This window comes from Emydura macquarii, unplaced genomic scaffold, assembly GCF_026122565.2.
Source record: "Emydura macquarii macquarii isolate MOO-44397 ecotype Brisbane River unplaced genomic scaffold, CSIRO-AGI_Emac_v2 contig_561, whole genome shotgun sequence".
Lineage (NCBI taxonomy): Eukaryota > Metazoa > Chordata > Testudines > Chelidae > Emydura > Emydura macquarii.
In genome coordinates, this window is record NW_027130698.1 from 4,441,989 (window position 1) to 4,466,562 (window position 24,574).

The window sequence follows — 24,574 nt, forward strand, 5'->3', positions numbered from 1 at the left end:
TCTTCTCTTATTCAAATTGAGAAGTAGATTTCTTTGGTCACTGTAGTTTTCTCTCTCATCTTTGCTGCATAAAAGGACAACCACTTCCACACTGCTCCACTGGAAAAGAATGTGCCCGTTCTGCTGGCCATGCTGGGTGTCTGGTATGTAAACTTCTATGGCTGTGAAACCCATGCACTCCTGCCGTATGACCAGTACATGCACCGTTTTGCTGCTTACTTTCAGCAGGTAAGGCTCAACTTGTGCAAAGATTGTCCATAAGTCTGTGTACATAGTTCACTGCCTTAGTTTTGAGGTCCAAGGTGCGTGCACCTTGCTTGTTAGGGTAAAGAATCTTTTGATGGTGTTCATTGGAGCCTAATATAACAGGCCACTTCTCTTTGAATGGTCCTTTTAGAATGTGCGCTAGCTACTTATGCTAACCTATCTGTTCAATGTGTATTTAGCTGTGACACTGAGTACCCTTCCAAGACTTGACCAGCTCTGTGTAGCTTGAAAGTTTCTCTTACCAGAAGTTAGTCAACAAAAAATACCTCACCCACCTTGTCTCTGGAATATCCTGGAACCGACACTGTTACAACAACACTGCATACATAATATGTAACTGTAACATTTTGAAGGGTTCTGAGGAAGAATACTATCTTGGTAACAGATAGCTGTTACAATTGTTAGCTGTACCCACAACCATCTATACAGAGGCTCATAAAAGCCTTGTCTCCACACAGATTTTGTTAGCATCCCAACCTTCCTGATGTCTACAAACCAAACTACTAACTTTAACACTTATAAAACTGCCAAATAAAGATAAACAGAGTTAGTCATTCATTAGAACAGTTACAACTTAAAGTAAATGAAGTAAGAACAAGAAGAAAAAACATGGGGTATACCAGTTTATAAACTTCTAACCTCCTTGCTTGTAGGGTGACATGGAATCTAATGGGAAATACATCACTAAGAAAGGCACTCGTGTGGACTATAATACTGGCCCTATTGTGTGGGGTGAACCTGGAACTAATGGGCAGCATGCCTTTTATCAGCTCATTCATCAAGGTACAATTGTAAAATAGTCAGCTTGTTGGGGTGCATCACCAGCACTGGTGACAGCTACACAACACCTGGGTTGGGAGGAAATTCTGAACACCTGATACAGATGCTGCAGAAGTTGGAGAATTGATACTGTCCTGGGGGTTGGGTGTTGGCTAAACTGTCAGAGGCCTCTTACCTACCAACAACCTATTATAGTGATGTTAACCTATGGCTTTAGAAGGCAACACACTGATGTTGCAGTAATGGGATTTAGAATTCTAAAAAATTAATACTTTACGAAATAGAGCTGGTCAAGAATTTATAAAATAGACTTTTTTGGAAAACTTTGGTTTTTAGATCAGTTTAGAGTATCTGAAACTTGTGTCAAAACATTGATTTTTAAAAAAAACCCTGCTTGTTTTTTAATATAAAGTATTCTTAGGCTTCCAACACTGTCTTCCCTGTAGGAACTCGTATAATCCCCTGCGACTTTCTAATTCCGGTCCAGACCCAACATCCAATCAGAAACGGCTTGCATCACAAGGTAAAACTTCTTGTGCTTGTAATCATTGGTGTTCATATTTCCTTTTACTGCTGCTGAGTTTATCCAACCCTACAGTATGCCAAATTCCTCCATTTTAGACTCAGTAGGCCACATTTAAAAAAATGTCTGAGACTGCCACCACATACTGGATGTGGCAATACAATGTGACTGGTGTATGCAGAGCCTTTGTTTCTGCAGAACTTGCTGCTCTCAATTCCAGAGGCAGACTTTAAAAATGTGGCCTGTTGGTTGGTGTTTTGAGGCCAAAGAGGAATGGGTGGCTGTTTGAAAAGAGAGTGGCAGGCTAAGCATGTGTATGTGAGGAGTCAAAGTCTCAAAGGAGACTCAAACCTTGGAGACCGCAGCATTTCTTCAGGAAAAGGTTTAAAGTCCTTGGAGAATAATTCATAAAAATATCAAAAGGCTAGTTATCTTCTGAGCACACTCTCCTAAAAACCTGGACTTTTAATAAAAAAGGTGTAATCCAGCCATTTTGGCTCACTTTTTAACACATCTACAAAATGAATTATTTTCTATTAGACAGCATAGCATCCTAAAATTAAAACCCACCTACAATAACTTCTGCCCAGTGTAGTAACTTTTACTTCCAGCTTTAGGGAAAAAGTGCCCTCAAGTTGAATTATTTCTGGTGCCAATTTCAAATACAGATTGCCTGTGTTCCTCTTAAATTGCTCTCTAGTTTCTTCTGACAAGATGTTAATGCTGATTTCAGACAAATATAAAAAGATAACTTTTTTTTTTTTTTTTTTTTTTTTAAAAAGAAGAAGTTTAACTCGACCATTCCTAGGCACATTAGAAATGATGTTTTATGGTGACTGATAGGTGCTGCCTAAAACAGGACATGATCTCTGCCTGGAAGAGCTTGCAAACTCCTCAACATGATATGAGGAGGTAGCATGATCATAAAAGAGGGATTATGGGTAACTGAAATAAAACATATGTTCATTCAGCTGAGGCTGGCATGTGGCATGACGTTGAGGTTTGTCTCAGAGTAAATGGATTTCTCAGCTGGTTAACCCTGTATAGGTCATGAGGAGAGACAGACTAGTGACTTGGTGGGTCATCCGATTAAGAGCATGCTATGGGGCGGGGGGAAGAGAGAGGGATGGCATGGAAGAAAGCACAGACTCTTGTGTTCTACCACTTTCATCCACTGCTTTCACAAGTAGCACTATAGAGGTAGGATCCAATGCTGTGGCTATTGGGATGGCTTCTGAGTGTGAAATCCTGGCCCCATTGAAGTCTCACCCTGAATCTTTAAATGCTCCTTTGCATATATCCAAGACACTGAAAAGCCTCATGACACTCCAGGGAAGAAAAATTATATTTTCAGTGTACAGAGAACTACCTGGTACCTTGTGTTTAGTTCTAAGTCTCTTGCTTGAGGTTATGCAGCAGCAAGCCTGTCACTCCCTAGAATTAGGGTGACCAAATAGCAGGTGTGAAAAATCAGGATGGGGTGAGGGGTAATAGGTGCCTATATAAGAGAATGCCCTGGTTATTAGGACCGTCCCTATAAAATCAGGACATCTGGTCACCTTACCTAAAATAGCATCCTGATTCAGTCCTGGGCTCCAAGCACTAGATTTGCTCCCTCTCCATTAACTAGAAGGACAATTTGACTTGGCTTAACTCACTTGTTCTCATTAGATCCTTCTGGCCAACTTTCTTGCTCAAACTGAGGCCTTGATGAAAGGAAAGACTGCTGATGAGGCTCGAAAAGAACTACAGGCTACTGGGCTGAGTGGCAATCCTCTGGAGAAACTTCTTCCCCATAAGGTACCAGTGGTAACAACTGTCATCTCATTCAAGTTACTCTGTTTTGGTGTGAAAGCGCTGTCTGTATGTTGCGGACAGTATGGTGTGGGTACTATAGAAACGTTTTAAAGGGAGTAGGCTAGGAGAAATCTGGTGCCCTCTGGTGGCGCTTGGCTAGACATGACCAGCAACAAGCTGCAAATGTTGAATCTTCAGAGATTCAGTGACTAACTTGTGAGCGCTCTCTGTCTCTCTCTGTATGGGGCAAATTCTTCTCTTAAAAACTAAACCATGTTGTGCTAACAGAACACTGCAACCTTGCAGCATTTTCCAGAAAGTAAATGCTTTTCTGTCTCTAGCCTTGGGAGCCTGATCTTGCTGCACTTGGTGTCATCCTCATAGTACTGAATGTGTAAGTTTAAGTCAGCTTGGGCCTAATTTTTAGGCCTGAACAAGACCCAAGTCCAAGAGGACAGTCATTTTCAACCTTACCATTTCCCTTCTCCCCATGTGTACCAGCATGCCCTGCTTCTATCATCTGCGGCCCCCTGCTCTGCTCACTGCAGAGTGAGAGGTACTGCAACTCCTCAGCACACTTACTCAGCAGCACATAGTACAGCTATGTGGAGACATCCTGATCTGACTAGGACCCAGCGTTTGTAGTTGAGTCCTATTGCATTTGGGTTGGGTTGCAAGGCTCTGCTATGCATGCTCCTGGCATTTGGAGATGACATTTTACTACTATTATCCTTTCCATAAACGTATTGCAATACAGTCTATGGGGATGACCAACAGATTGTACAGAGGAATGTTACGAGCATTAAAAGGACATACTAGCTATTTCAATCTTTAATTAAAATAAAATATAACTTTGTGTGTAACACACTGGTATTAAGGATCTGGAAAAATAGATACATGTGATTCTGATGTGAGAAATACTTAGGAATGTAACTTTTTTTAAATTTTGTTTGATAGGTCTTTGAAGGAAATCGCCCAACCAATTCCATTGTGTTTACAAAACTTACCCCGTTCATTCTGGGAGCCTTAATTGGTAAATATATCTCATTACTAGCAATATTCAGTGATTATTTTCTGATGAGGCTTACAGTTAATTCTCATTTGTTTTTATAGCTATGTACGAACACAAGATCTTTGTTCAAGGAGTTGTGTGGGATATTAATAGCTATGACCAATGGGGGTAAGTCTTACTAACCTGTATCTCCAATCCTTATGAACTGTGGCACTCCATAACTTCTCATTTTTTAAAAAAAGCTTAAGGTAATGAAGCAAATCAGCTGTATATTCCTTGTGCTATCCATCAAAGGGTAAAAGCTTCTATTGTATCTTTAAATACATAAGCAGGAATGTCTGTTTATGGGATTAAAACATTATCCTCTATTAAACCCTGTGCATGGCATCACTTCATAGATGGAGGAAAGATTGAGGAACTTTACTTTTATTGACTTTAAGAAACTATATATAGGAGAAGGCAGAGAGGAATAGATGCTCTCAGCAATACTTATGGAAACAATAGAAGTGGAGAAAGACATTGGGTCCAAGTTGACCAAGAAAGTGCTTCAAAGAGCAATCCTTTTAAATAAAAGGTGGACGTGGATTACCTTCCATGTATAGAAGCTAATACGAGACAATCTGACAGCGCAGCAACTGCCATGATACAGGAGCAACCAAAAAACCCTCTCACTTTTTGATTTCCTTTTCCTTTGTCAGGAAAACATGTGCCAGTTTGTCCTCTGACCTAGGGGCCCTACCATTAATGTAGGCTCTCTTACAAATGATGCACCTCATATGACGTGGAGGGTGTTCTGCACATCTTGGTCAACATTTTTAAAAGTGACTAATTTGGGCCCCCAGAAACTGAGATGCTTCAACTTGAAACCTGATTTTCAGAAAGTGCTGAGCACCTCGCCTCTGACTCCAGTCCCTTAAACTCTCAAGTCGAATGCCTAAAACTACTAGTCACGTGAAAAATCTTGGTTCTTCACTTATCCCAATAAAAAACTCTTAAGAGGAAGGAGAGGGGCTGGGATGTGCATAAGATTCAGATAAAACTTGTACCTTCCTTTTGAGAAGGCAGTGGAAAAGGATGAGGCTCTAGAAAGCCCAGGAATCCACAGGGGACTCTGTTCCCAGCCCTGGAGATCCAAGACATGTTTCTGTGCACTGCTGTAGAGCAGTGGTTCTCAAACAAGATTACACAGAGGTCCTCCAGGGGGTACTTTGACTCCTCTATAGGTTTGCCTATTTTTACAACAGGCTACATAAGCACTGGCGGAGTCAGTACAAACTAAAATGTCATATGGACAATGATTTGTTTATGCTGCACAGTACTATACACTGAAATGTAAGTACAATATTCCAGTTGGTTTATTTTATAATTAATGGTAATGAGAAAATACACAATTTTTCAATAATAGTGTGCTATGACACTTCTGTATTTTTTGTGTGATTTTTGTAAGTGAGTAGTTTTTAAGTGAATTGAAACTTGGGGTATGCAAGACAAATCAGACTCCTGAAAGAGATATGGTAGTCTGCAGAGGTTGAGAACCATTGCTCTAGAGCGTCTACTTTCTGCATCTCTCCTAGAGAGCTGTGCTATTGTTACATTCTTCCAGACATTGAAGTAGAAGCTGAACACGGGTCTCTGCAGGGGATAATGCTGTCTAGAGCAGCATAATTCCTGTGAGGTTTGGAAAGGAGGAGGTGACAGAGTGAATGAGTGACTCTATAGTCCAGTGGTTAGGGGCACCCATCTGAGAGGTAGGAGACTCAAGATTCTGTCCTGTTCCAGTGACTCATTATATCCAAAAGTGGAACAGCTTCAACAGGAGAGACTGAGCCCCACTTCAGAATATCCTGAGGTCCCTGTTCAGATACTTTCTCCCTATCAAAAGTGGGAACTGAATCCAGGTTTCTGATATCCACAGGGCTAAAAGTTGAGAGAGGAGGCATCACTACCTCCTCCTCTGGTCACATTTGAATGGGGCCCTGTCTAGTAGCCATGGCTCTACAGGCAAGAGAGGCAGGGGAATGCCTATCTTTCCTTGCTTTGTGAATCATGCTGGGGCTTAAGCATGAGGTAGGCCTCTGGACACCTAGAATGAGGCAGCAGTGTGCATGCCCAGATGCCAAAACTTAGGCATCCAGAAAACTTATACCCTGCAATTTTAGGTGCTGCTGAGTGAGTTTAGGCACCAGCCAAGCAAGGTTTTATGGATCACAGTAGTACTTAAATCTGAGGTTCAAGTGCCTATTTTTGCCTATTATATTTGTGTGGGTGTGGATCTAAATGAGTTTGTGCTAACTTACTTTTTCCTCTCCCCCCTCCATAAAATTCAGAGTTGAGCTTGGAAAGCAATTGGCTAAGAAAATTGAACCAGAACTGGATTCTGATGCTCCAGTGACATCTCACGACGGCTCAACAAATGGGCTCATTAACTTCATCAAGAAGCATAGAGCTTGACCTGAAAGATTCAGAGGCTACCACAAGTCTAACTGCCGAATACCCAGATCAATGTTGTAGTAATTGTTTTCGTTAGCTACTTTTAACCAAAATAGCACTTTACACCTTAACTTGTTGCAGCTAATCCTGTTGTGTGAAGTGTTACAAATGAAAGCTAGTTTTGTGAAACCCAGAGATTGTATAATTGCTTTCTATTTTTGTGGTTGCCACACTTAAGTGCAGCTGATATGTCCCTCACTACTCTGTGCCCTCTCTCCCAGTTCCCTCAAAGTTGATCACATGTACTAAAATCAGAAAATAAAAGACACAGTGGACAGTAAAACCTCTTCACTCTGTTTGTAAAATGCAAGCCTGATAATCCTAGCTTAAAAGCTCAGGGGTTTAATATAAGGGGGAATTCCTTACAGAAATCCAACAACCCAGAGTTGCAACGTTGCTCAGATTGTATAGTATGAAACATTCTGTGAATAATACCTGGTCATAACAACCACGGTAACCCACAGGGATTCATTGTTACCGCTAGTGTGCTGTGCTGATCAGGAAGATTGAGAAGTGTTCTGTGGTGGTGGTTCTGTATTTCCTTGACAAACAGCTATTCCGAAGGGGAGGAAACTTCTTTCCTGGTGTAACATTGATGTTTTCAGACTTCAGAAACCCGTTAAACCAAACACCTATTTCTGATCAAGCTACTAGAGCTTAGCACCATTTACAAGAAAACAGAGAGGTTTTCAGTATCTTTTTTTTTTTTTTTCAGGATCCTCCAAACAACTACATAGTAGTAATTGTATTTGCTGCAAATTGAATAGAGAATAGGAAACAGTCTTGACAAACAAGCCTTGAAAGTCTGTTAGGGAAATTAAAATCGCCTCTGCTGCTGTGTACCATTTTAACCCCTAACTACACATAACAGTTCAGGAGGTGGCTTTCTTACAACCCCTATTTCTTCTTTACAGCTTACACAAATGAGTTGATTCCAATCAAGACTTAAAAAGGGGAAGGGGGGGATGGATGAGGGGAAAGCAAGACAAATTAACTCTGCTTTTAGTTTTAATGAGCCCTACACACCAAATGCTGGTTTAAAAAAAAAAAAAAAAAAAAAAAAAAAAAAAAAACTTGGAGAAACCAAGCTAGAAGTAGGAAAGTTCAAACTTGCAACCTCTAATTGCATACATAAATGTGTGAATTTGGGTCTTGGAGACATGGCACACGGAGTTGTGGCTTAATAGTAATCGAACACTTCCTGTAATGCTAATCATTTTCCATAGTCTGTGGTTGTTTGGATTTGACCTACTGTCCAGAAGTACTGGAATATGGACCTGAGTGATAAACAATCATACACCACAACAGTTTCAACTGTAATCTCTTTCAGAGGTAGAATGTTAAATGCAACCCATAGATGTTCCAAGAGACCTGTTTCTTACAATACCCTGCTGTTGCTGTCAAATAGCCAAAACAAGTAACCATGAGCATATCACAATTAATTCTGGGATTTCAAATATTTGTTTCTGTGAATGTCAGTTATCTTTACTAGCCAGGACATGTTGCCAAAAGTTAGTTGCAGCTAGGGTACTCTAATTCTTATGGGGTGTATGCCCATGGGCCTAAACACACCTCTGTGCTATGGATAAGATTTACAAAATCACACAGGTAAATACAACACTGCAGTTTTCTTTATCTAGTAACTCCCAGTAGCCGTTTATTTATATATGTGAATTCTTTCAGTTGCTTGAACAAACTGGCAGTGTGCTGCTTAATGGTGACTTCCTTTTTGCTCGTTTCACACCTGTATTTAACAAGACCCCTTTAGTTCAGATGGTTTGCTATGCTCTCAGGTGGATTGAGTTCCTATTCAATACGTTTTAGTAACCAAAGAATTCTGAAGAGAAAAAATTGGTTTGGTCTACCTCAGATGCTGGCATTTCATTCTCTGCTTCCCCCATCCCCTGCAAGTTATAAAAGCCTGGGAGTTTTTCCTATGGGCAGCGAGTCAGTTGCACCAGTAGAAAGATTTTTTTTTTTTTTTTTTAAACTGATTTCTACTTTTTCCTTTCTGCCAACCTCTTTATTGTTTACTAGGATATTAATAAAATCACTGCTACCAAACAGTCTGATTCATAGCATAATGGTGGACAGCATGAATTAGAAAGGTGGCTTGCCTTAATGTTTAGTTTTGTAGGAAGCAGAAAAAGTATGATTTCTCCCCTCCAGCAACGCATAGTCTCTCACACACTGGAATTTTCACATCTGTTCCCATTATGTTGGTGAATGTCTTAGTTAACATGGATGGGAGCAGAACTGAATGCTCTTGAAAGTCCCACCCACAACATTCATGCTGGAAACAGTTCAGAACTGCTTTGGGAAGGAGAAAGACAAACCTCCTGTTGGGGACACTTGTCTCTTGGATGTTAACTATTCTGGGTACTTAATTTTTAAAAATATGCCCCCAAGCAAATGCAGCAGATAACAAGGACTGTTCAAATTAAATTAAGTTCCATGTTCCAAACTTCCTTAAGGGGAGGGGAGTCATTTAACCTCAGGCCACACACTAATTTAACTATGCTATGTTTGCTACATAGTAATACTAAGTAGCAAGAGTTGGTGCCAGTTAAGATCAATACATGCTAGCAAAAGAACAAGGTTGCTTTTGCTTGCTGGCTCTGGATTTGTTGCTGGGAGTCTAGTTGCTTGTCTTCTACCCTAGAGCAACTGGTTACTACTAGCCTCTTGTGGCAAATGAACTGCAATTGTACCTTCCTTTTCTTAATAGCCTCCCTGGCCAGCTATACTACCACCATTTTGCAAAACAATAAAAGCTATAATATAAACACACAATCTCCTGGCTGCAGTGAAGTAGCATCAGTAAAAGCTTCAGGCGTGTGCCTTTGTTACTAACCAATAGATGGTGAGATGACAGCAATGAGTGAAATTTGTTTACTCCCTCATGTTTCTAGTCAAACACAACCTCTGGGATAGGTTTCTGCTCTATAGGAAAAAAGTTGACTTGCAGAATAATGCCTCTCTTGTTCCTCTGCAAATGCATAGTGAAACTTAAGGTTAACGCTTGGCTAGATTTTAATGTAACTATGTATCGTCCCTTTTTCTCTTTGGAATTTTGTCTAAGGATGCTCCCAGCTGTTAATAGCTTTGGTACTATGCCCATTTATAAATTTTTCTAAGAAACTTGGCAAAAGGGAAAACTAGTAACTCTAGTACAGGCTACTAGGTCCCGAAAGGGACCATTTATTTCCCAGCTGGTATTAATAAAGGACAAATAAGAGAGCAGTGGTAAAAGATGCCAATAATCCTCCTGGTCTGTTACTTAAGTCTTACTATGGTCTATGGTTTTACTGTGCTCATATAATCAGGTTAGTTGGGTAGGTAGCAGCTGATTTTGCTTAATTGTTGATTGGGAAGTCAGTTAATGCTAACACTCAACATATGTTCTAATTAAGCAATAGCTCCTATCATTGTTGGCTTTAGAGCCTGATAATTGACTGCAATAAGTAGCCTAAATGCATAGTTGGAGCTTAGTTGCTTGGAAATGGATGTAGAACCAGATAATTGGAATATAGAGATCTGAAAACTGCACTGAGACTTGCTGAATAAATTCTTTGTTACACCCCCATCACACCCTTTGGACTTGCTCAAGGGGGAAGTCACACTGAACACATTTGATTTATTTAGTTGAAATGACTGAGGGTTTGAAGTGAGGGGATTTATTTTTTGTAGAGGAGAATTGCTTCATTCTCTTGGTAAACTGAGCAATAGCAGCCACTGGCTCTTACGTAATAGTCCTACAGGTCTCTACTGCAACTTGCTGCTGAAAAATGCTTGCTTGAAGTGCACAACATTCAGATGGAGAAGATTTGGAAAGTGCACATTAAGTGAGAATTAGAGGAAGGGATTACCATCTGATTTATTGACCCAAAGCTGTAAGGCAGCACCAAGGCTAACCTTAGCTGGAAGCCATATGCTGAGGAGCTGCATCACTATCAGGTCTGTGCCTTTAGAATATTGATGCTTTAAAAAACAAAAGGATTTTTCCATGTTCAGGGTATTTTTTAAAGTGGAATTGAGATTCTTGCTAAATCAGTCACCTTTACAGAAAGGAGCATGGGACTAAAAACCAGGACTCCTTTAGTCTTTCCAATCCTGGCTTTACCAACTCCATGTGACCTTGAGAAAAGTCACTTAATTCCTGTGACTCCATTTCCTCACATATATTAAATGGTGATAACACATACATGCCTACTTCACTTGCTTTGTGGGGAGGGGGGAGGGTTCCTACTTTACAGGTAGCTCTTCTAGGAAAAAAAAAAAAAGACCAGCTGCTCTCCTGCAATGAGCCCCTCCCCATCCATCTGGGAAGGAGGACTTCAGTACTCAACTCTCCTCCCAGTGCTAAGAACCCTGATACCACTCCCAGAAAGCAACACTTACCTGAGCCCTGTTGTCAGTAGTGACATACTCTCCAGACGCTGGCCCCCCACTGAAAAAATTCTCACTCACTATTGATGTAGCTAGCTGGCATATTTTGTGAATCCTGGGGTCAGCCCTGGGAGCTGCTGCCAGCTGCAGAGGATGATGGTTCTCTTTCCCTGGCCTACCCCTTAGAAGTGTAGTAAAAGTTGCTGTGCAGGCCCCGATATGAGAGAAAAAGAGCTGGCTGCCTGGACCTATTTCTCTAGTATTTGGTCTTTTCTTCCTAATATTGCTTCTGCATGATTGGTGATGGTGTGAAGTAAGTATGTATATGCTTATTAAAATGCTTCTCTATCAGGTGGCCCCTCCCCCTCTATTGTAGAGTCCTGTAAGCAATCCTCAGGTAATTAGTTTTCTTGCTGGGGATTTACCAAAGCATTCAGTTATCAGGGAGCATTTGGAGGACAGCTGTTTTGATCCAGGGGGTTACGGGTATCTCTCATTGTTGTAGCAGATCTCTTCTCTCCTGAGGCTGCTAGCACCTGTGTATAGTACCATTCTCCTGAGGGGGAAGGTTGAATTATCCAGATCCTTATGCCATTTAAAATTTCTGCTATCCAAGAATTTAACAAAATCTTTGATTGGTGTTTGTTTGTTTTGAGGAACCAGAAGTCCCCGGAAAGGCATGGACAGCAGTCTTGGGGCCTGTAGTGGCGGTTGTGAAATTGCTGGTGGGAATCTAAGAACACGGAGATGTAATAATTTGATTAACACTGTGACCTGGTCAGTGAAGTGTATGAATGATTAGACTTTCCTGTGGAAATGCATTGCATTGATCTTGCTTGATAGGGGGCTTTGGAAATTACAGACAGGAAAAAGACATTGGCCCCAGATAAGGAACTCTACCCATGCCCCCTGCACACACTTGAAAGACAATAGGCAAAGCTATCAGCAATCTTGTCTCCAACCGCTTGCAAGCCTTGTTCTGTCAAGGCTGGGAACCAGTAGAGGAAAAGGACTAAATTGGTTTTAAAAGAGACTCTCCATGAAGCCGGGGGAGGGGGAATAATTTGTGGGTTAAGGGAACAGACTATGCCAGGATGACAATAGAGGTCTCGGATGGGTCTATAGGAAGCTTAACCTACCATATGGAATGGGTAAGCCAGACATTCGAATTGTCTGTTACTGTTTTAAGACCTGTTGTCTCTGTGGTTTTGTTCTTAATAAATAATACTTTGCTTTAAAGAGGCTGACTTTTCCTTGCTTATTACTGACATTGCTCCTAAAAGGAACAAACTTGCAGGTGCTGGACGTAGGTCAGAGCTGCTGTGATAATCATGGCCAGTATGCAGGGGACTGCCGCCCAAAGCCTGGTCTGAGAGTGGGGAGGGCTTGAGGTCTTACCTGCACTGCAGGAGACCAGAAGGGTCAGAGGTGCTGTTAGCCTAGGCACTGTAACGCTTGTCAGAAGAAGCTCCTGCATATTGTCAGACCATGGTGTGTTTCCTCTTGAATGGAAAATACCAGAGCTTGGGGACTCTGGGGAGCTGGCACCCTAGCTCCAGTGGCTTTATATTTTTTCTATTAGTTCTATTGCAATATCATTTGATCCGTTATTAAAATCCACTGTTGCATGACAAGCTACTTGATTTCTGCATGCTCTGGAGATGGTAGTAAAGCTTTATGCCTCTACTGCAGAGGCAGAGACTGTCTCAGAAAGGGTGGTCCACACAGAATGAGCTCTGTGACAGCCAGGAGACTCTGACTGGTCTTGGCCATGGATCCATAAGCAGACTTGAGAGAGGAAGTTGTCCTATTATTTATTTATTTGTATTATGGTAGCTTCTAGAGACTCCATCCAAGATTGGGATCCCATTTTGCCAGCGTGTTACAGACACACAGTAAGAAACAATCTCTGCCCTGGAAAATTTAAAATCTAAATAGACAAGACAGACAAAGGATGGGAGAAAGGAAATATTATCCTCATGTTACAGAAGGGGAACTGAGGCACTGAGATTAAATGTCTTGCCCGAGGTCACACAGAAAAGTCTGTGGCAGAGCCAGGAACTGTAATTCGATCTCCTGAGCCCCAGTCAGAGCAGCTTAACCCTGGGGCCATCCTTCCCCTCAAAGGCCATCTGGAAAACTGAGATGATTTTATCCAAAGTTGATTGGGTTAGTTTAATGTGATGGGTTTGTGGTGTTTTGTATTGATTTTGATTACTTAGGCCTCGATCCTGCAAATGCTTAGTTACATGTTTCACTTTTAGACTTTTACACACAAGTAGTCCTACAGAAGTTAATGGGACTAAAATTAACTTCTGTAGGGCTACTCGTGCATAAAAGTAAGCATGTAAGTGCCCACAGGTTCAGAGTCATTGCGCGTATCACTGGTGGTGGTGTAGCCATGCTGCTCTGCAGGCAATGGAGGATGGTAGCTTGACTGTGTAACTGTTGTAACTTTTTCAAAGTCAAAATTCAAATATGAAGACATTTTAACACTTCATGGAATATAAATTATTCCATTAAGAAGGAAAGTGTTTAATATCCTTAAAGGAATCAAGTAAAATTCATCTTACATTCCCACCAGAAATACACTAGTCCAAGCTGAGAATGCAAGGTTAAAAAAGAACATGTCTGCATTGTAATGTGAACTAACAGATGGGCTCTGAGTGTTTTGAATACAGTGATAGCATCTTAGTTCTTTTTATTTACTGAAAATTTGGCTGGAATTATCGATAAGAGATTACTTTTGGCAAAACCTCTGGTGAGCTAAAATAACAAGGGTTGTTATTTTTTTTCAAACTCTGAAGCAAATAAATAAAGAATTCCAGCAGAATTACATTCCAGTCATAGCAGACTTCAGTGTGATCTTAATGGCCTGAGCTCACACTGCTTGAAGGGTGCTAATCTGAGCAAAATTTCCCCAGGACACGTAGACAGATTGAGCTGAACCTGACACTTTAAAAAAAAAAAAAAGACCAAAAACCAATTATGAATCTGCAGTCTGAGGGGTTAGACAGGTGTGCCATGAATTTGATTAAACAATCATCCTTTTACTGGAATGATGTATAAAAAATTCATTAATTTTGCCTAGAAGAATGAGGCAATCCTGGTGTTTAAATGTAATAGCTGTAAAAAACCATTCAGTTCAGGCAGTTGCTACTGTTATTTCTTGTTGGGGGAGACACGATCTGGCTAGTTTCTCCCCCCCACTTCCCTTGCTCCAGGGGAGAAGTAACTGGCACCAGCCCTTTTGCTCACTTAGGTTACTTGCACCCTTCAACTCCTTGTTATGCAGGCTGATGCAGTGGGAGGGATGGAGCCAAGACTATTCCTATTTCTTGCCTCTGCTTGCCCACTCCCCTCCCCCCAGTTTGACTGTCCCCTCCCTCCAGATCCCCCACCTCAGCAGGTTCCAGCAATGCGTGTAGCCCACACAGTAGCATGATGGGATCTCCTTAGGTCTCCTTACTCCCATTATGCATGGGCACACAGCAGGGTTCGTGATTGAGCGGTGAATAATTTCAGCAAATACCCTGACTGTCTCAAGACTAAGTTGATGCACTAATAGAAGTTCCACAGCTGGCCCAGCTCATCAGACTCAGGCAGTCAATGGGAGAACCTACCACCTCCATTATTCACACTTTCCCCAGATACCTGTTAAATTCCTTTGGCCCAAGCAGCTGAATCCTAGGTCAGCTGACTCAGGCTCGAGAGGCTTGGGCTGCCGGGCTATAAAACTGCAGCATAGATATTCAGGCTTGGGCTGGAGCCTGGCCTCTGTGACCCTGCAGTTGGGTCTCACAATTTTCAGCCCTGCAGTCCAAGTCCCTTGAGCCTGAGGCAGCTGACCTGGCCTCTGAGACTTGGTGCTATGGGCTTTAATTGCAGAGTAGACATACCCTCAGTCTTCCATACAGCCCACAGGACTTTCTACCACACTAAGCTAGGATAAAACCACTGTGTGGTGGGAAAACTAACTTTGGGCCTGGGATTCAGCTGCTTGGGCCAAAGGAATTTAACGGTTATCTGGAGAAAGTGTGAATAACGGAGGTGGTAGGTTCTCCCATTGACTGCTATTGTATAGGGTCTCTTTGCTCACTAACTACAGGGGAGGCCTTGTGCTTCTGTCTTTGTACCTCTGCCTATCAGTCAGCATTTTTGGAGAGTGGGAAGCAAATCTTTAGGTTCACATTGAAATCAATTCTTAGGAACTTTCGTTTCCTGGGTGAATCTTGGAGTGTTACCCCAGGGAGAGCCCAACAAGTTGGGCCACAGCCCCTTCTTCCTAAACTGCCTTATGCTCCACTAGGCAGATGTATGTGTCCAGTTTATCAATACTAGTATGTCTGTGGAGCCTGTGGCAGAAAGTGTAAATCACAAATTAAATTCCTCAGCCACAATCCCCTCAACCTTTGGTGATAATGTCACAACCCTCCTGAACTGAGCAAGACTCTGTCCCTGCATGAAGACGCTGGGAGGGTGAACAGGGCAAATGGCCAGAGGCCAAAGCATTCCTTGAGGCCAGTACTGTCTGTAGAAACTTTTATTTCTGTGAATTGCTTATTAATTCTTAACACTGTTCATCTGGGACTTGATCCAGCTCCCACTGACATCAATGGAAAGAGTCCCATAGACTTCAATAGCCATTGGACTGGGTCTTTGGTTATTAGCTGCAATCCTGAGGAAATTCCTGTGGCCTGGAAACTCAAGACCTACAGAGAAAGTATTTTGTGCCATCCTGGAACAACTGAGCTAATTCGTATGGCTCATACCACCCCATCAGCCAAGAACCAAAGTGGAATGCAGTGTGTAACAAAGAACCCCAAACGAGGGGCAAGTACCAAATATTCATGCAGGAAACTTAAAATGCAGCAGGATCCCCGTTAATGTAGATAACTCTCTTTCCCTCACCAATCTCGGTTTCATGATTTTTTATTTCTGATGTAAATCATTTTCAACAATAAAAGCGAGGGGGACACCAACTTTGTGTGGAACACAGGTAACAGTGGGACTAAAATGAGGCACTCTGCTAGGAGAGAGCGTATGGTGACACTCCTGCTTACTAATCCAATTCACCAGCACTATTTATCCTACTGAAAAAAATCTAGGATAAAGCAGACTGTAATGGTAAAAAAATTAACCTTGATGGAGATGACTTTACTAAGAAGACAAATGCAATGTTAAAGGATTTATTTTTAAAAACAGTTTATCTTAAAACCATCAAAATCTTACTCCCAGCTGATATTGACATTCCGTTCATGTTGGATGGACTTATCCCTAAGGAAAACTATAGGAAACTTTAAAGTGTCGGGTTCTATTTAAAACCTTGGTGGTCTTTAACGGCTGCCCCCACTGTTCCAGGCTGGTACAAACTTAAACAGAGCTCTTTGTTGCTCTTGAATGTGACATAATCCTTTCATCTGGCATGGTGAATGAAGTATGCACATGGCTTTTTTGCTAACCCTGCTGGGCTGCCTTGTTACACCTTCAGAGCAAACCAGCCCACAGTAAAAAGTTCGGGCTCTGTCATCCACCCTCATTTCAATAAACAATTGACAACTACGGCATCTTTTGGCTTTAAAAAACTACCCCTAGTTAAACCTGCATCTCTAGGAAACAGCTACTCTCCTCCTCCTCTCTTTCAGATGCACAGCACTACACATATACACATACACATATATATGTACTCTGCACTATATATATTTTAAACAAATATATATTTGTTTGCATGTTTGCTAATTTGAAGCTCTTTGAAGAATCCTACAGGGAGATCAAAGACAAAAGATTAGAAAGTTTTTAATAAAGTGAAGAAGGATCAGGTTAGATCAAAGGGACCAGCTGACAGGAAATAACTAGGTGCCGTTGTTGGCTGACACTTCTGTGCTGTAGGGTGATTTCTGTGTTAATGGGAGGTCAGAAGGAGGGCTGCTTTATATCTTATTGTCTCCAGACTTTGTGGACTGGGTGTGTCTTTGTAGTTTAATCTTAAAAAAAAACAACACCTCAAAGTCTCAGTTTGACTCAGCCATATGATTTTTCTAGTTAATTTTAGCTTTGACTTAAAATTGGAATGCACCAATAGATTTTTTTATTTAATTAACTGGTCTATGAGGTGGTTTGAATAACCAGTTGTCAGAAATGCTGGGTCACATTCATCCTCAAGTAAAACTCCATTGAGTTTAATGGAATTACAGTCAGGGGGTGTGTTGTGAATAGAGACACATTTATTCACACTTAAGTGTTTGCTAAACACAAATTGTACCACTTTAACTATACCGGTGTAATTAAAATGATTTGGCCCTTCTAGCGTGGGTGCAGTTGCACTGGTATAAAGGTGCCCACGTGGGAATAAACTATACCAATTAAACTATTTCAGCAGAAAACCACACCCCTAACTGAAGTAATTATACAGTGCAAAAAGTGTGTGTGGACCAGGCCTATGGACCCTGTTCTCATCTTTGGCATCTTTCTAATCTATGTACTATTATGAAGACCAAGGGGAAGAAGCTCTTCATAATGTGTTTTCCTTTCTAGTGTAGAAAATATCATGTAACTAGGGTTCATTTGGCTTAATGCACATTTTTAATATATTTTTATGGACAATCCTGGGCTCAATGGCTATCTTTCACTATTTAGGGTCCCCATGCAGATTCCCATATGCCATTAACACTGGATTTCATAGGTGCATGGAGCACCCTCCCCTTGCATGTTTTCCCACCCAGAAGAGCTATATGAGGGGCCCAATCATGTCACTGTGAGCAGGAAACTTCCATTGTCTGAAAAGGGAGCAAGATTGAGCCAAGATGCTGAGAACAGAATCATGATTTGTATTGTGATAGCCTCTAGGAGTCTTAGTCATTGCCCAGGACCCCATTGTGCTAGGTGCTGTACAGCAGTGGTTCCTCCTTCTGCATCTGGGGCTCTGCTGCCTGATTTCATAACAACATTCTAGTGACTAGGTATATTTTGTCTGTATTGTGTAGCTTGACATAGGTTCCATTTTTACATTGCTGTAATTGTGTGTCCAGGGCCTGGCACAATGGGCCCCTGACGAGGGCCTCTAGATGCTAACATAATTTAAATGTATTCTATTGACCACATCTTTTGTAAAGTTTACATAGTCGTAATCACTATGCACAATCAAGACCACTTAAGCATTAAAATAAAGGTGCAGCCTCTTAATAATTCCAAGGAAACCAATTGGGAAGAGGGTGGGGGTTCTGTTTGAACTTGAGAAATGGCACTGTGTTTGGTTAAGGTGCATAGGTATCCTGTCACTGTCTGCTGTATGTAACAGGTGGACTTCACTCTTCGGACAGGGCAGCTGCAGGTCAAACCTTCAGGTCAGGCACAGTAACTTTCCATGGCCATATATATGTCTGTTACTTGAGGACACTTCTGAAGGTGCATCTCAGTGCTGTGTAGTGACTGACATACTGCATGGAGTGCTGCTGTTTTGGAATCCCCCCATATATGTGTGCCCATGGGTGCTATGCAGTCTGGGGGCAGCTGACCCGATATGGGTCTTTCATCTGGAAAAACAATGTTGTTAAACTAACAGCTGTTGAATGGTGCATAGAACTGGGATGAAAGTAAGTGATTTTACTTTGTGTTTATGTTCCCATTTTTCTGAATAGGACAGCACCCCAGCAATGGAGTCTCCCAGGCTGACAATCTGGTTCACTTAAGAATCATTACGGTCATTTCAGAAAAGTAGTTGCTCTTGACTAATTAAAATTATTGCAAGATCTGATATTTGGTGCATACAACTGATAGAAGCAAAGGACCTCCAAGATACTCTCTATGTAATCATAGTAACAGCACATTTCCCTGACATACCTTTCTTTGTGACTTCCTGGGCCTTATTGATTCCCATAGGGCAATTGCCTTCTTATAAGAACCTTTTTCCCAGCGCACCTTTCTGGGACTGGCCCTTTACATTTGACAGAGCCAAGTCACTACAGCCCTACAGTAGCCATTTTCCATGGGGTAGTTAATTTGTGGTCTCTGGTTATAACCATGTCCTGGGTTTAAGGGATTGTTAATATTTGTGTCATGATTGTTCATAGAGGCCTAAACTAAAGATCACAGCCCTGTTATGCTAGGCACTGTACAGACACAGAGTCAAAGACCATCCCTGACCTGAAGAACTTCTGATCTAAATATGTTCATGTTATAACTTCTTTGGACTGTGGAGGTGAATCTGGTGAGTCTTTGGTGGGTGAGGTTTGAATGCTGCCGGTGCACCTCAATACTAGCCTGGGATTATTCACAATAGTCTCATCCTAGGCCTTTCCTGAATGACGGATTCTGGACTATGTGGTGTTCCTGTGATCTGGATATTTAGACACTGGGCAGAGGGTTAAGACCATTTATGGTGGGGAAAGGGAGCCTGCATAAGCTCTAGGAGAGAAAGAGGGTTAAAGCCCATCCCCAAACAATCAAGCCTGTACTCTAATAATAAGAATCAGTGGATTGGCACACCCACAGGAATGCTCATGAACTGTACTGGCAAGAGGCACCTTAATGCCAGATGTGCCAGATATAGGCCTTGCCTGCAATAGAAAGTAATTTAGCTAAACTTGATATGCTTTTTTAGTATAGCCAAAGCCCTAAGCCTACAGGGAAGGAATTGGAAGAGGCAGAGAGGCCTGGCATGTAGTAGAACTCTAAGAGGCTTGAAATCCACAAGCAATATGAAAGGAAACTGAAGAAAGAAGGGTTCCTTTAACCAAGTTCTTGGACTGGAGATTAGCCAACCAGACACAGGTATAAAGGGAAGAATGAAAATGTTCGTAGGCAGTTATCAGTAATGGAAAAATCAATGATCACAACGCAGTATTTCTAGAAGGAGTTATCTATAACTTGCTAGCCTTCAGTTGCTTTACCTTGTATTTTTGGCTTCTCTATTGGGTTTAATCCAGTTTTATATTTAACAGAGCACCTGTATCCTTTCCTCTAGATCTGGGACATGTTAGTTGTGTCATATCAACCAAGTCTTAATAAAGAAGAGCCTTATAGCATAGCAGGGGATTGTGTGGAGGTCTACATTGTGAAGATGTCCTCCTCTGTAAAACTGAAGACTGACATCCCAAAAAAGGGTTGAGCAATTTACAGGGACAATCATGCAGAGTTCTGGATGGTTTATTTCAGACTCTGACCCAGCAAAGTTCTTAAGCACATGCTTTAAGTACATAAATAACCCAAGTTAATGGAGACTATTCACATGCTTAAAGAAAATTACATGCTCAAGCACTTTGCTGGATCAGAGCCTCAGTGGTAAGGGTATTAAATGCAAATAATTAGTACAAGATCTTAGATACTGTTTTACCAAAAGGTCAAATGAGCAAATAGACTGGAGTCCTTTAGACTCCTGAAGAATCTCTCTTCTTGCAGTCCCATGTCGGGCATTCTTCATTCTGTTTTATTTAGGTAGAAAACTGACCAGCCATACATTCTGAAAGTAAAGAAAACTACAAAATGAGAGCCTCCTTATTTATGAACACAGGGTTTTGGATCGTAATAAGGATAGTAGGTGGCTGAATATTAATGATTTCTTATAATTCAACACGTACACATAGTGGTAGGGTATATAGACGTCTCATTAAGGTTGGGATGGGGAGGAGCATGTTCTGCACACCATATAAACATGTAGACCAGGATTTTCAAAAGTAACTGCTAAGTTTGAGTGCCTCCATTTTTTGATGGCCAACTTGAGACATTCTAAAGGGCAATCCCTGAGTTTCAGAAATGGTTGAGCAGCTGCCCTTTTAATGAGACCTCTTTACAGTGTTCAAGGCACCCAAAATCACCAGTCACTTTTGAAAACTTTGGACAGAGCCAATGACCGTCCCTGCTCTAGAAAACTTACAAAACCTGAACAATAAAGAGACAACGAGGTTTTATTATTAATCTCAAATTGAAGCCAGATTTGTCACCACAGCCAGGTTGTGGAAAAGGGCTTAATAATAATGTGCACTTATATATAGGTAGGGCAAGATGACTCTTCACCCACCTCTGAAATACAGCAACCTCTGGGGTGAAATTATAGCAGAGCAACAGCTGTCCCATAGTTAGGGTTAAGGTCAGCTTTCTGTTTCAAGTGCAACTCTTCTAAATACTCTAAAATCTAGGCCATTACTCAGAGTGCCTTGAAATGTGGTATGTATGCTTCATGGGGCCTAGGTTTCTTTTAGTGATCCAGATTTGAGGCCATTTGGCCAAAACAATCCATCAGCTTTTCTTAAAGTTGAGAGATTTGGGCAACCTTATTTGCATACAGAGATCAAACCAGGGCTTAGATCATCACACCATGCCTTAGATGTTTGAGGGTTACCTCAGCAGAGTGCCTAACACCCATCAGCCCTTTGGGGGGGAATCAAATTAAAACACTCTTTGAAAAAGATTTTGTTTCTCTAGTTGGGTTTGTTGCAAGCGTGCCTCACATGCTTATTCTCACTCCTCACTAAGTTTGTGCAGACAAAGAAGTTGACAAGATTCTTGTTAGCCTCCAAAATTTCACAGTAGCTCGAAGCTTTGAACCTGACCCACCCAGTGTCAGTTTGAGTTCCACCTTGGTCAGAAGTCTGGAAAAGGCTGGGAAGCATAACAACTAAAATTTGTCCCTGTCAGCTTTTATCATCGTATTGGGGAAATGTAATTAAGCATTTAAAAAAAAAACCAAAAACACACAAATACATGTGAATGCTTGCAAGTGGAGGGGCATTTTAGGGGTGGAGTGGGGAAAATAGTGGCCAGAGGGGTTTGAGGCTGCATCGAGGAGAAGGGAATAAAAGTTACTGTAACAACCATGTAATAAAACTGTCAAGATTTTAGGATATGCAGTGGTGTTGTAGCCATCTTGGTCCCAGGATATTAGAAAGACAAAGTGGGTGAGATAATATCTTTTATTGGACCAACTTCTGGGACACAGACCCTGGATGAAATTTCTCTCCCCAGCCCTGTTAGCAATGATACATTGTGAACCACAACCATTATCCCCACTCATTGTAACAAAATACGGGAAGGTGGAGGAACACTGAGGAATCACATAGCAGCTGGCAGCCTAGTGGAAAGACCAGTGGACTGGGACTGCTCCTAGCTCTGCCATTGGGTGGCTTGGGCAAGCCACTTCACCTTTCTGTGCCTGAAATTCCCTATCTGTAAAATGGGACTAGAGATGTAAACTTTGAGATCTAATGATGAAAAGCACTATTTTAAAAGTGCTTTAAAAGGCTTTTGATTATTACTTACCTGCAATAGCATATCAGCTGCAAACCTAGGTGAGAACTACAACTGCCTAAATGAGCCCGAACCCCTACAGACAAACATTTCTCTTTCTATTTAAAAAACTAGGAGACTTAAATGGCAAATAACTTTAACACAGAGTTAAGGTTGCCCAGTGCTAGCTTGTGCCTTTTCAGAATGTTGAGTTCAGCAATACTCATACTTCTGAAAGCAAGAAAATACTGAGTTAAGGTAAATGCCCACATTTAACTCTACTCTCTTTGAGCGATGCCCCCCGATGGCATAACACACATACTCACACTCTGCCTCTTCACTATAATGGACAGGGGCTGCCTGCACTTGCCCTATACTCAAACTCTGCACCCACTCCCCTGACAGAATACCACACTTGTAAAATTTAACTACCTCACACCCTTTTACAAACCCCTTCACACATGCACACAGGGTACCATTTATACCTATACTTTCCCTTACCTGTCATTAAATCTTCAGACTGCTCTTATAGCCCACCTCACTATTGACATTATCCATGGTTAAGGATACCCCAGTGCTCTGTTACTGATACAACCTATATAGTTCCGTATTGAAATGATGCAGATTGAAGCCTCAGGGTACACATGCACCTTTTTCCTTTGATAACAAACATGGGGGGAACTCAGATCCAGATCTTCTCATATCACAATCACAGCTGTTCCATGCTGCTCCACCATTCAATACAGCTACACTTAACACACTGAATGTGGCTGGAGTGAATACAGATAATTCCCAGTGGCTACTGCCTGCTTCGAGGAGGCAGTGCTAAGGTTGGATGGGTCTTTACCTTAACTCCGTACTTCCTGGTTTTCAGAAGTGGGAGTTTTCCTGAACTCAACTTTCTGGAAGAGCATGAGCTATCAATGTAACTCCGTAACTCTGTGTTAACAAAACTAGTGGCCATTTAATATGGTTTATGTTTAACAATGCACTGGAATGCTATGAAAGAGTTTAAAACAGGAAGCAATTAAGAATACCATAACCAGTTGAAACTATTAGGGAATCTGGGAAGGAAGACGGTAATTATCTGAGCTGGAATTTGGAGCAGTAGGTTAAGAAAAGTGCCATTGAATCTTTCCTGACTACAAACTGTGAGGACCTCAGTTTTACATATCTTCAGAAAGACAGCTCTTGCAGCACTAGTGTTTCTTAGTTTCTTAGCACCCTGGCACAAAGGTTCAGCAATGATTCAGTGGGGAGAGGCTACCTACCAAATGCCAACACCACTTTCTGCAGCACCTAGGTGTCTGTCTTCTCTGGAGGTTTCCCACCTGTACAGTGACTCATCCTAATTCTACTTGGTTTATGAGACTTGATGATAACACCACAGGTGGAATGGATGTAGAGAGAATTGATAAAAATTTGGAATTTCTGTCCCAATTTGGGACAAAAAGTGGAAATTCTTGAATTTTTTTTTTCAGAACAGATGTTCCAAAAATTCTTATTTTGAAATGTCAGAATGTTTCATTTTGACATTGCATTTGAAATAAAACATTTCAACATTCCCCAGATTGAAATGGTTTGTTTGTTGAACTGACCGAAAACACTTTGTTTTCCCCTATGGGTCAGGGTTCTTAGCTGGGCTAACTCTTCCCTGATGCTGTCAGAGTCATGAGACTCCCATGATGCACCAGGCAGCTTGGCCAGCAGGAAATCCATATTCCATATTGCATTAGGGAAGACAAAGTTTTCCCAGAAGCCCATCCCATAGAAAGAATAGAATCCCAACTACAGCTCCCATAAGGAAATGCACTGATAAGGAATTGACTCCAAATGAAATATTTCAGGTTCATTGAATGGAATGGAATATTCCAGAGAAGATTGAACTGATCACTTCCCCTCACCCCCAAAAAAATCATTTTGATGTTTTTTTCCCCAGTGAAAAAATGACATTTTCTATCTTGCAAAATGCATTTTCCATCAGAAAATCATGCCAAATGAAAATTTCCAACCAGGTTTAGCTGCAGATTTGGGCCAGACATAATTGTGGCTGCACAGCGTATCACCTATCCGTAGCCAAGGATAAATTGTCAGCC

General features: G+C 41.4%; 1 protein-coding gene across 1 annotated transcript in view; it reads left to right on the forward strand.

The window, feature by feature from the left end:
* The window catches only part of GPI (glucose-6-phosphate isomerase), a 28,989-nt gene extending 21,837 nt beyond the window's left edge, over positions 1-7,152 (forward strand). Inside the window, exons 12-18 of the mRNA XM_067540071.1 lie at positions 76-228; positions 921-1,050; positions 1,494-1,570; positions 3,242-3,370; positions 4,325-4,400; positions 4,481-4,547; positions 6,707-7,152. Of these exons, the coding sequence (XP_067396172.1) occupies positions 76-228; positions 921-1,050; positions 1,494-1,570; positions 3,242-3,370; positions 4,325-4,400; positions 4,481-4,547; positions 6,707-6,830 (756 nt within the window). The 3' untranslated portion in view covers positions 6,831-7,152. The remainder of the gene's footprint in view (positions 1-75; positions 229-920; positions 1,051-1,493; positions 1,571-3,241; positions 3,371-4,324; positions 4,401-4,480; positions 4,548-6,706) is intronic.
* Positions 7,153-24,574: the final 17,422 nt, after the last annotated feature.